The 12,626-nt window shown below is 40.1% G+C and overlaps 1 protein-coding gene across 1 annotated transcript in view; it reads right to left on the bottom strand.

Annotated features, from left to right (window-relative positions):
• Nucleotides 1–4,452: 4,452 nt before the first annotated feature.
• Nucleotides 4,453–12,626, bottom strand: part of STX12 (syntaxin 12) — a 42,988-nt gene continuing 34,814 nt past the window's right edge. The window contains exons 7-9 of the mRNA XM_025931424.2: nucleotides 8,544–8,616; nucleotides 7,261–7,343; nucleotides 4,453–5,974 (exon numbers count right to left, since the gene is read on the bottom strand). Coding sequence (XP_025787209.1) covers nucleotides 5,882–5,974; nucleotides 7,261–7,343; nucleotides 8,544–8,616 — 249 coding nt within the window. The 3' untranslated portion in view covers nucleotides 4,453–5,881. The remainder of the gene's footprint in view (nucleotides 5,975–7,260; nucleotides 7,344–8,543; nucleotides 8,617–12,626) is intronic.

The raw sequence follows: 12,626 nt of genomic DNA, 5'->3' as shown, positions 1-12,626 counted from the left end.
TTTCATAGCACTGTAAAGCAATACTGAAAAATCCGTGAAACCTAGGGATACCCTTAACATACTTAGAAAAGCAGGGAGAAGCAGGTGAGTCTTAGCCTTAGGAAACAGGATAGGCTGAAATCTGAGTTGGGTTTTGGTCTGCATTTAGTGATCACAAGCAAAAGCTTCATGCCCATGATTAAAGATAGCCTCTGGATAAGAAGAAAAAAAAGAATAGATTTTTAAAAAGATTTTATTATTTTTTCAAATGTTTTATTTATTTTTGAGAGAGAGAACGCAAGCAGGGGACAGAGGATCTGAAGCGGGCTCCATGCTGACAGCAGTGAGCCCAGTGCAGGGTTTGAACTCATGAACCAAACCATGAGATCATGACCTGAGCTGAAGTCAAATGCTCAACCAACTGAGCCACCGGGGTGCCCCTTTTAATTTTATTTTTTAGTAATCTCTACACCCAATGTGGAACTCAAATTCACCACCCTGAGATCAAGAGTCACATGCTTCACCAACTGAGCCAGCCAAGCGCCCCTAAAAAAGAATGGAGTTTTGTTTTTTTTTTAATTTTTTTTTAATGTTTATTTATTTTTGAGACAGAGAGAGACAGAGCATGAACAGGGGAGGGGCAGAGACAGAGGGAGACACAGAATCTGAAACAGGCTGCAGGCTCTGAGCGGTCAGCACAGAGCCCGATGCGGGGCTCGAACTCACGGGCCGTGAGATCATGACCTGAGCCGAAGTCCCAAAGTCGGACGCTTAACCGACCAAGCCACCCAGGTGCCCCAAGAATGGAGTTTTTAAAAAGAAGAACAAAAAGAACAAAGCTGGAAGTATCATTCTTCTGGATGTCAAACTCTACAAAGCTATAGTAATCAAAACAGTATGGTACTGGCACAAAAATAGACACACAGATCAATGTAACAGAATAGAGAGTCCAAAGAAAAACTACTTCTTACACGGTCAATTAGTCTATAACAAAGGAGGCAAGAATATATAATGGAGAAAAAGACAGTCTTTTCAATTAGTGGTATTGGCAAAACCAGACTCTCTTATATATTAAAATAAACTCAAAGTGGGTTAAAGCCTCAAATGTAAGACTTGAAACATAAAACTCCTAGAAGAAAACAGGCAGTAAGCTCCTTGACATTGACTTTAGCCTGTTTCCTCAGGCAAGGACAACAAAAGCAAAATAAACAAATGTCACTATATCAAACTAAAAAGTTTTCATACAGTGAAGGAAATCATCAATACAATGAAAGGCAACCTACTGAATGAGAGAAGATATTTGCTAATGATATATCCAATATGGGGTTAACATCCAAAATATATAAAGAACTCATGCAACACAATATAAACTTTTTTCAATTAAAAAATGGGCAGAGGACCTGACTAGACATTTAAAAAAAAATTTTTTTTTACATTTATTTATTTTTGAGAAACAGAGTGAGACAAAGTGTGAGTGGGGGAGGGGCAGAGAGAGAAGGAGACAGAATCTGAAGCAGGCTCCAGGCTCTGAGCAAGCGGTCAGCACAGAGCCTGATGCGGGGCTCGAACTCACGGACCATGGGATCATGACCTGAGTCGAAGTCGGACGCGTAACCGACTGAGCCACCCAGGTGCCCCATGACTAGACATTTTTCTAAGAACACATGCAGCTGGTCAACATGAAAAGATGCTCAACATCACTAATCATCAGGGAAATACAAAACAATACCACAATGAGATATCACCTCACGCCTGTCAGAATGGCTAGTCCCCAAAAGACAAGAAATAGCAAATGTTGGTGAAAATGTGGAGAAAAGTGAACCCTTATGCACTGTTGGTGGGGACATACATTGGTATAGCCTCTATGGAAAACAGTATGGAGGTTCCTCAAAAAAATTAAAAATAGGAAAAAAAATAGAACTACCATATGATCCAGCAATTTCACTTCTAGGTATTTATCTGAACAAAATGAAAACACTAATTCAAAAACACATATGTACCCCTATGTTAATCACATTATTTACAATGGCCAAGATATGGAAGCAACCCAAGTGTCCATTGATAAATGAATAAAGATGGGGTATGTGTACACACACACGAACACACACACACACACGAATATTACTCAGCCACACACAAAACATGAAAGCTTCCTATTTCCAACAACACAGATGTGGAGGGTATTATGCTAAATTAAATAAGTCAGAGAAAGATAAATACTATAGGATTTCACTTATATGGAATCTAGAAAACAAAAAAAATGAACAAAGAAAACAAAATAGAAACAGACTCCTATATACAGGAAACAAACTGCAGGTTACCAGAGTGGGGAGGGGTTGTGAGTATGCATAATGGGTGAAGGGGATTAAGAGGTACAAACTGCCAGTTATAAAATAAATCATGGGGATATAATACATAGCACAGATAATATTGTTGATAACGTAAAAACTTTGTTTGGGTCACCAGGGTGGCTCAGATGGTTAAGTGTCCAACTTTGGCTTAGGTCATGATCTCTACTTCGTGAGTTCAAGCGCCCCATCAGGCCCTCTGCTGTCAGCACAGTGCCTGCTTCAGATCCTCTGTCTCTCTCTCTCTCTGTCTCTCTCTCTCTCTCTCTCTCTCACACACACACACACACACACACACACACTCTCTAAAATAAACATTAAAAAAAAACTTTGGTGACAGGTGGTAACGGTACCTTTGTGGTGACCATTTCATAATGTACATAGATATCAAATCACTATGTTATATACCTGAAACTTAGAATATTGTAGGTCAATTATGCTTCAATTTAAAAAATGAATGGAGGACACTTAGGGTGTTTTACTTTGCACTGATGTAATGGTAATTCCAATTTGATATTTTTGTCCAATTGTAGAAGGCAGTGTATCACCACCCCTTAGCAAAACAAGACAAGACAAAACATTCTCTGAAAGCAGGAGTTTAGCTGCTACCAAGTTCTTGTTCTGGAGCATTCCCAGATGAAGGGCCCAGAATGACATTTCTACTTTACCCTATATAGTACTACAGTTTTAATTCACTTGAGAGAATGGTAGATCTGCTTAGTGTTTCTACAACATTCCATAAGGGAAGGAGAAAGGAGAAGAGAAAATGAAAATAATACAGGGGCAAACAATTTGTTATGTTCAGGCCAAACCCCTGTGATCCTTATAATCAGAAAATTTTACAGCTAGAAGAGAGGTACTGAGAAAACTTGGGGCTCATACAAGACTTGTCCAAATAACTACAGCGATTTAATGGCAGAGCCAAGATTCTTCAGTTTTTCTGTACTCCGGTCTGAGGGTTTTTGTTTTTAATGTTTGTTTTTGAGAGAGAGAGAGAGAGAGAGAGAGAGACAGAGACAGAGCATGTGCAGGGGAGGAGCAGAGAGGGAAACACAGAATCGGAAGCAGGCTCCAGGCTCCGAGCTGTCAGTGCAGAGCCCGATGTGGGGCTCAAACTCACAAACTGTGAGATCATGACCTGAGCTGAAGTCAGAGGCTTAACTGACTGAGCCACCCAGGTGCCCCCGTTTGTTAAGTTTCTTTATTTTGAGAGAGAGAGAGAGAGAGAGAGCAAGGGAGGAGCAGAGAAAGAGAGAAGATCCCAAGCAGGCTCTGCCCTACCAGTGCAGAGCCTGACATGGGGCTCAAACCCATGAACTGTGAGATCATGACCTGAACAGGAATCAAGAGTCGGACACTTAACTGACTGAGCCACCCGGGCACCCCACTCGTCTAGTTTTTGACCTCCAAACTAATGGTTCTCAACCATGGTTACACATGAGAATTATCTAGAGCTTTTAAATGCCCAGGCTATATATACTCCAAGCTAACTGAATTAGAAATTGTGGCAGGGGCACCTAGGTATCAGTATTTTTTAGTTTCTGATGGGAAGCCATGGTTAAGAACCACCATCCTAGACCATGATGCCCCCTTCCCCTCCCCCCCAAAGACAAACAAGGCACAGATAAGGATTCTGTGAACACATTTATTAAGACCACCTACCACAACCTCTTGGCAACTACCACAAACTCCAGGCCATTTGAATTCTAGCCAAGGTCATATTTGCTACCCATGACCACTAGGTACCACGACCACTAGATTACATAGTATTATAGAACAGAACTATGACAGCTTCATTTAACCCAAACTGAAATTGTTTTTCACAATCAAGAATGTTTTCTTGCCTGAAATGTTACAAATGATGCATCCGAGTCCAGCTTTAATCTGGAGCTGAAGGGGCCATGATTGTAGAACCAAGCAATTAGCCCTGAAGCTGCCGCTTGGGCCACTGACACCGCAGTAGCTCCATTCTGTTTTTCAAGGAGTGGGCAGCAGCGGCCCTTATTCCACCTCCAAACCAGCCCTCACCCGATCTCCAGCTTCTTGCGGGTCTCAACGTTTCTCAGGACAGCACATAACCTCATAGCTACCGCATCAGGACGTTAACTCATAAAAACTTACTACAAAAGTTTTTAAAATGTTTATTTGTATTAAGGAGTGCAAGAGTACAAAGAAACTTAGGCATCTGGGCCCTTGTTTCCCTACTATTCACATTAGTTTGGTAAAAGGAGATTAACATTAAAGGGAGTGGAAGAAATGAATATAAATATATCCAGGGTAGCCCAATCCTCTAATTCACTAAAGGATGAACTGAAATTGGCCCAAAACACATTTATGTGTGAGTCTACAGAAATTACATTCCCTTTAACTTCTCTAGACCTGTGTGGAAAAGGGAAGTGGACAACATTTATATTACAAGACAGCAATCTTTTATTGAAACATTTTTTTTTTTTTTTTTTTGTCTAAAACTACACATGGAGATTAATCTCTTGTTCATAAATTAGGGTAAGTCTAACATCACTATTCCAAACCAGTATTATTTACAAAAATGAACCTTTTCTGTATCACCAGGTTCATGGAAATAAATTTTAAACCAACTTCAGTCTAGCCTTTAAAAATCTTCCTGCCATCAAACGGCCAGCAACCCTCATGGGTAAGGGGCAGCCTTTTGACAGCAACATTCATCATTCGCCAGGAATGTAGAACCACAAGTGAACAACAACAAAAAGTTTAAATCATTCCAAACAATTCCTATTTGCTTTCCAAAAGCATGCTTTGTCTAATTCTCCCTTTCTATACAGACATGGGGAGAGGGACCCCAGAGAGCACAGTAATGTTAATTAAATTAACCTCTTATCAAAGTGAACAAGATGGTTTAGTGTGTGTACAGATGAACTGCTGCGGATGACATTAGGAAATAATAAAGTAAACTTTAAGCCCCACTAACAGGAACCCCAATAAGTGGCCAGCTCACATAGACACTTTTAATCTGGATCAAATGTGCAGTGTTTCACTTTCCAGTTAAGTACACTGTCCTAATCTTTCAAAGCAGAAAGAGAATAGGCTTCTTGGGAATTCAAATTAAAATGTTAAATAATAAAAAGTACTGGCTTATAATATAGTTTCTCACAGACTCCGCTGCGCTGGGTGTCAGAAAGAAATTCTATCTCAGTTGCTAGTAAAAAGGTGAATCTAGTATACACACAAAATGACAGTATTACAAGACTGTAGTGTCACCTGTCAAAACAAGAACATCTAGAATGGAATTTTCAGTAAACACTTGGGATGAAGTGTGATCAGAACACAAGAGAAAGCAAAATCCACATAAATTAATTGTGAATTTGAGAAATCAATAAAATGTATACGTAAATTGATAAATACTGTCTCCATAGGTCACTAATTCCAAGGACTAGTTAGTAGTTATTTTCTAACTAAATTATTACAGGACATTCTGGTGTATGCTCTCTTCTTGTGATCAGTTTGTTCTGGCAAGACTCCATGAAGCACGTGCCCTTGAAAACAGCTCAGCAGAAGGCGGCTCTGAGGCAATCACTTCATTTATAAATTTGCCAGATAATAAGTACCAAGATTACAATAATCACTGACAGGACAAGCACCAGGATACAGATCTTCTTGCGAGATTTTTTCTGAGGAGAAAAACAGGTAAGGAGACACTCGTGAAACAAGTAAAATTCTTCTTATCTAAGACTCCAAGGTGTTTCATAAATCTGCCTCCTTGTAATTCAAAATGAATTCTATCCATGCATGAATACGGAGAGAGGCATGCCCCAAATCTCGACAGTTATCAGCAGCAGGAGGCAACAGTACGAGTTCTAGTTCCTAACACATTTTTGCAAAGGGATTGTTTATACCTCTGCTGCTAGGCATTAGTTGTAATAAAATAAGTTACTTGTGCATGTGTATTTTAATAAACGTTTTATGCCTGTTATAAAATTTTATGTTTGTTGTAAAAAATACAGACAAGCAGAAAGAAATAATCACCTACGAATAAAACTGCTGACATTTTGATTCTATTTCCTTATGATCTTTTTTATCGATGCATATCGTTATTTGACAGAATTGGGATCATACTGTATGATGTTTTTCTCACTTAACATTTTAGCATAAAAATTTAATTCCCACACAATATAATATTGAGTGGATGTGTGTAATTTACTTCATAATTCCTTTACTGTTTGACACTAAAGTTGCCATCACTCAGTTTTTAAAAGGAAACACTATTATTAAATACAGATTACTTTAAGAACGTTTCTGGGTAAAATATAACTAACCCAGGAACATGGAAAATGGCTGAAATGCTGTCTATTTCTAAAAAGCAATATAGCACCAAACAGAGAGGAAATGAACAGTAGCTCCTTCGGCGTGTTTGAGACAAAGATCCAGATAAATGTCACAAATCCAGAGTTTCAGCTAATATGTAAAAGAGTATCATTTCATACAAAGTACAACAATTAACTTCTACTTATTCATAGAAAAAGAACCCCCAAATGATAAACCCCTAATGATTCACAAATAGCAGCTGGAATTGATTTTATGTCCATCCTCTGTGGCAACAGTCAACATAAAGTATCTGCAAAGTCCTACTTTGTACCTATTACTATACTAATCGAAACAAATTTTAGCTGCTCAGAATATAAAATTAGCCTTATGCCAGATTTAGGTATCATGCTACCTTATGGGGTTAGCCTCGTAGCAGTGAAGCTCCTGTCTAAGTTTATTCAAGGTTTGATGTCTTTTTGTAGATTTCTCTGTGGAGGAAAATACTAAAAACGGAACTGGGACAGCAATTATGACCACTTGCCTCCAGCTCAAACCTAACAGGCAAAAGGCTGCAGCTGTTCTGAACGTGTCAATGAGCTGTGATGGCCCATAAATCTGCAGCACAGGGACTTTCTTTGGTACCTGCTTTTACCTGATAGTAGGCAGCTCGCTGTAACTGATCAGTGGCTCTTTCTACATGTACCTCTGAGCTTTCCACATTGGCTTCTATGCTGTCTGCAAAGAAAAAGAAGGGTAGTGGATGATTTTACCACACTCGATGTTTCAAGATGGCAAATTAAACACACTCCTGATATTGTGGGTTCTGGTTTGACCACCATCTATCCAGCTATCCAGCCATGAAATCAAAAGTTACTAACTGGGTAAGAGAATAAGCTCTATTCTTTGGAAATAAATACTGAACTCTTTTTGTGGTAAAGGGTTATGAAGTATGCAACTGACCCACAAATGCTTCAGAAAAAATCATGTATACACATATATATTTAGAGAGAAAGACTTAGAGCAAATATAAAGCAAATGGGGTAGAACGTTATGAAGAGGTAAATCCGGGTAAAGGTTACAAAAGAGTTCCTGTAGTATTTTTATTTTTGCAACTTTTCTAAACTTGAAAGTATTTCCAAATAAAAAAGCTTAAAAAAAGAGTTACTAATCCCAAAATTGTGCAAGTTTCTGGAGATAAAAGCTGGGAAGCCAACAGCTATTTTCCTAAACAGCCAAAGACTTAAAAAGAGGCTATGGAGGGGTGCCTGGGTGGCTCAGTCGGTTGAGCGTCCGGCTTTGGCTCAGGTCATGATCTCACGGTTTGTGAGTTCAAGCCCCGAGTCGGGCTCTGTGCTGACCGCTCAGAGCATGGAGCCTGTTTCGGATTCTGTGTCTCCTTCTCTCTCTGCTCCTCTCCTGATCACATTCTGTCTCTCTCTCTCTCAAAAATAAACAAACATTAAAAAATAAATAAATAAAAATAAAAAGACGCTATGGCAAGTGAGCTGAGCACTCATGGGGGTCTCACTTTTGCATCTACATTTGACACTATAAGAAAAGGGCTAAGAAAATGAATTTAATAATTTTAATTTTTATTTATTAAAAAAATTTTTTTAAACATTTATTCATTTTTGAGAGACAGAGACAGAGTGCGAGCAGGGGAGGGGCAGAGAAAGAGAGGGAGACACAGAATCTGAAGCAGGCTCCAGGCTCTGAGCTGTCAGCACAGAGCCCAATGCGGGGCTCAAACTCGTGAACCATGAGATCATGACCTGAGCTGAAGTCGGATGCCCAACTGACTGAGCCACCCAGGTGCCCCAAATTTAATAATTTTTAAATGGCATTCCTAAATTCCTAAGACACATCTTACTGACTTCCTCATACACAAATACTACTATTAACTCACCTTATGGTAAAGGTATCAATGATACATACCAATTAGATCACCCTGATCATGGATCATCATGGCCAAATCTTTAAATATCTGATTGACATCCAAAATGTCAGCCTAAGGAACACAAAAAATAATTAATATTAGGCAACATGTTAGACAATTCAGTTCCTCTACTTAGCTAAAATTTTGGCTATAAACATAACACGTGTTTCTAAGGCTCATAAATCATGCTTTCTCCACAAACTGAAAATGAAAAATAATGTTAATTAACATTTACTAAATGCCTACTATGTGCCAAGAACTATACCAGGTAGATAATTCAGCACAGACTCTTAGAGTCTGAATGTCAGCTAGAGAGGACCCACAGTCTTGCTGTGTGAATTTAATCCTCCACAGTCTTGTACCATTTTGGGCCAGCCCCTCTAAAATGTGGATAATGACGGTACCCATCTCATACTAAAGCACAGAAGTACTAAATAAATTGATATAAAGTTCTCAGAACTGTGTGATAAGCATTTCATAAGTGTTAGCTATTATTAATCATTACTTCGTTGGTACCCATGACAACAAAATGAAACATATATTATCCCCATTGTACAGAAAACTGGGGCTCAGAGAGGTTTATGACTTGTCCCGAGGTCTCAAAGATAGCTAGTGGCAGAGCTGAGAACGAAAAGTTCATGATATTTTCATTATGTTACTATGCCTCTATGATATTTACATTAACTATTCAGTAACTGTATGAAGTCAAGTATCTCTGAGGATAATAAGGCTCAGAGAGGTTATATAACTGGTCACAAAGCTGGTCAGTGAGGAAACTAAGCGTTGGGGCCAGAATATCTCTACAGCCTACGCTCTTTTTTTTTTTTTTTCCTTATAAGTAGGCTCCGCGGAGCCCAGTATGGAGCCTATCACGAGGCTCGAACTCATGACTCTGAGATCAAGACCTAAGCTGGGATCGAGAGTCGGACGCCTACCTGACTGAGCCATCCAGGTGCCCCAAGTCCAGGCTCTTTCAATTGCAATATACTGCTTCTCGGAATGGCACAATAAAAAACAATGCCTTGAAAGCCATGACTTCCTAATCATAGCTTAGCAAGACTAGTTCTTACCAGCACCTCAAAACCTCAATTACTTGCTAAGAGTCTACTGTAGTTGGGACAGTCTGCTAGTTGCTGTAGATACAGAAAGACTGACTAGCTACTGGGGTGGGATGGAAGAGGGTGGGATCAGTACTTTTCTTTATAAGTCATTATATAGGAAGTGACTAGTAAATAGTACAGTAAGGAGTGTAGAGAAAGGCTTGCAGAAGAAGTAGGACTTGAGTTGTACCTTAAAGCAAAAGAGAAGCCATATAAACAAAAAGTTAACAGAGTTAAAGAGCAAAGAGCCCAGTTTGGTTACAACACAGGTATGCAATTGTGATTTATAATAAGAAGTATATATTTAGTCTTCATCCTGTTCCTGGAGCAGAGCTGTTAAAACCCTTGAAATTTCCTGAGTGATAAGAGAGATAAAATTATCTCTCGTTATTCATAAGAAACCCCTTTCAACCACACCTGAGCTTATGTTAAGAACAAGGCTTTTGGGGGCGCCTGGGTGGCTCAGTCAGTTAGGCGGCCGACTTCGGCTCAGGCCATGATCTCGTGGTCCGTGAGTTCGAGCCCTGCGTCGGGCTCTGTGCTGACAACTCAGAGCCTGGAGCCTGCTTCGGATTCTGTGTCTCCCTCTCTCTCTCTGACCCTCCTCGTTCATGCTCTGTCTCTGTCTCAAAAATAAATAAACGTTAAAAAAAAAAAAAAAAAAGAACAAGGCTTTTGGAAAGCCCCTCAGGCTGGGGGCTGGTTGCCAGGGGAACCAATCTTCTCATCAGAGGGGCCGGAGGTTGACTCAACCACCAATAGCCAATGATTTAATCAACCATGCCTACATAACGAAGCCTCCACAAAAATACTAAATGGCAGGACTGAGAACACTGCTGGGTTGGTGAGCACAGAGGTCCTGGTAGAGTGGTGCACGTGGAGATGGCATGGAAGCTCCACACCCATTCCCCTGTGCATCTCTTCATCTGGCTGCTCCTGAGCTGTAACCTTTTATGATAAAGCAGTAACCTACTGTTTTCCTAAGCTCTAAGCTGCTCTAGCAAATTAATCAAAGCCAAGGCCATGAGAACCTCCAATTGACAGCCTGTCAGAAGCACAGGTAACAACCTAGACTTACAACTGGCTTCCCAAGTTGTGGAGAGGATGCAGTCTTGTGGGATTGAGCCCTTAACCTGTGGGATCTGATGCTAACTCCAGGTAGACAGTGTCAGAATTGGGTTAAATTGTAAAACACCCAGCTGGTGTTACAGAATTGCTTCATGTGGATAAAGCCCACGTTTGGTGGCCAGAAATGTTAGAAGTGCAGTGTGAGAATCGAGGAGACACAACACTGTGTTGTTTTTCCATTAGAATAGGGTTTGTGGGGCACCTGGTGGTTCAGCCTGTTAAGTGTCCAACTTCGGCTCAGGTCGCAATCTCACGGTTCGTGGGTTTGAGTCCTGCATTGGGCTCAGCACTGATGGTGCAGAGCCTGCTTGGGATTCTCTCTCTCCCCCTCTCTCTCTGCCCCTCCCCCACTTGTGTGCATGCGTGTGCGTGTGTGTGCGCGCACGCTCTCTCTCAAAATAAATAAATAAACTTAAAAAAAGAAAAAAGAATAGGGTTTGTACAGTAGATGTAGGAAATGACTGGAGAGGAAAATCCAGCCCCAGTTAAGGCATTTGGACTTAATGTTCCTGAATCTGTCAAGTGCCCACTATGCTCCTGACATCCACCACCTTACACTCCTTTCCTTAGCTCCATGTCTCACTCGACTTAGAACAGTATTTCTAATGTCAGAGAACCAAGTTGATGATTAGTTGCAGTAGGTGAAAAAGAGAAAAAATAAGACATCTTTGAAGACAATAAAATCATCACAGTTGAGGATGAATTGTTCCATCTCAACACAGACACTTAAAAAAAATTAAAAAAGAAAATAAAAAGTGAAAAAATTACAAATAAAAATTAGTAAAAATTATATACGTGTGTGTGTGTGTGTGTGTGTGTGTGTGTGTGTGTGTGTGTGTGTGTCTCAGTCACTTAAGCTTTCAACTTCGGTTCAGGTCACAATCTCACCATTCATGAGTTCAAGCCCCATGTCAGGCTTTGTGCTGACAGCTCAGAGCCTGGAGCCTGCTTTGGATCCTGTGTTTTCCTCTCTCTCTGCCCCTCCCCCACTTATACTCTGTCTCTCTCTCTCAAAAAGAAATAAATATTTAATATATATATATATACATATATTTTTATTTTAAACATATATATAAATATATATATTAAATATATATATATATTTTATATATATAATATATTATATATATTATATATATAAAACACAGGAGCGCCTGGTTGGGTGTCCAATTTTGGGTCAGGTCATGATCTCTCAGTTTGTGAGTTCGTGCCCCACATTGTCTCTGCTGTCAGCCCAGAGTCTGCTTCGGATCCTCTTTTTCTCTCTCTCTCTGCCCTTTCCCTGCTCATGCTTTCTCTCTCAAAAATAAATAAACATTAAAAAAAAATAAACACAAACACCAGTGGTCTCTAGGGCAGTGAGTCTCTACCCTGAATGTCCATTATAATCACCTGGTAGGTTTGTTAAAAAAAAAAAAAAAAATCCATGCCCAGGGCTTCTTGTGGATATCTGCCCATTTTTAACATACAAAAAATAGGAATTTCACAAAATCGAAACTAATAGTTGGTGGGTAAGGGAGGACAGCTGAGCATTTGGAAAAAAAATCTCCAAGTGACACTAAGGTACAGTCAGAGTTCAGAGCCACCGCCACAGCTGAAGGTCATAGAGGCGCTCCAAGTTTCTCCTCTCTACGGCCCCCCTCTCCCCACTGCCCCCAGGGATGGCAGTCTTCTAGCTGCGTGGAGGAGAAAACTCCTTAAGTTTAAGAATATACTGGTCATGGGGTTGCTGTGGGTGGCTCAGTTGGTTGAGCATCCGACTTTGGCTCTGGTCATGATCTCCCAGTTTGTGAGTTCGAACCCCACACTGGTTCTCTGCTGTCAGTGCGGAGCCTGTTTCAGATCTTCTGTTCC

This window comes from Puma concolor, chromosome C1 (genome assembly GCF_028749965.1).
Source record: "Puma concolor isolate L17-30 chromosome C1, mPumCon1.1.hap2, whole genome shotgun sequence".
In the NCBI taxonomy this organism is placed as follows: domain Eukaryota; kingdom Metazoa; phylum Chordata; class Mammalia; order Carnivora; family Felidae; genus Puma; species Puma concolor.
The sequence above is the reverse complement of the archived record's forward strand: the minus strand, read 5'-3'. Positions and strand labels throughout refer to the sequence as shown.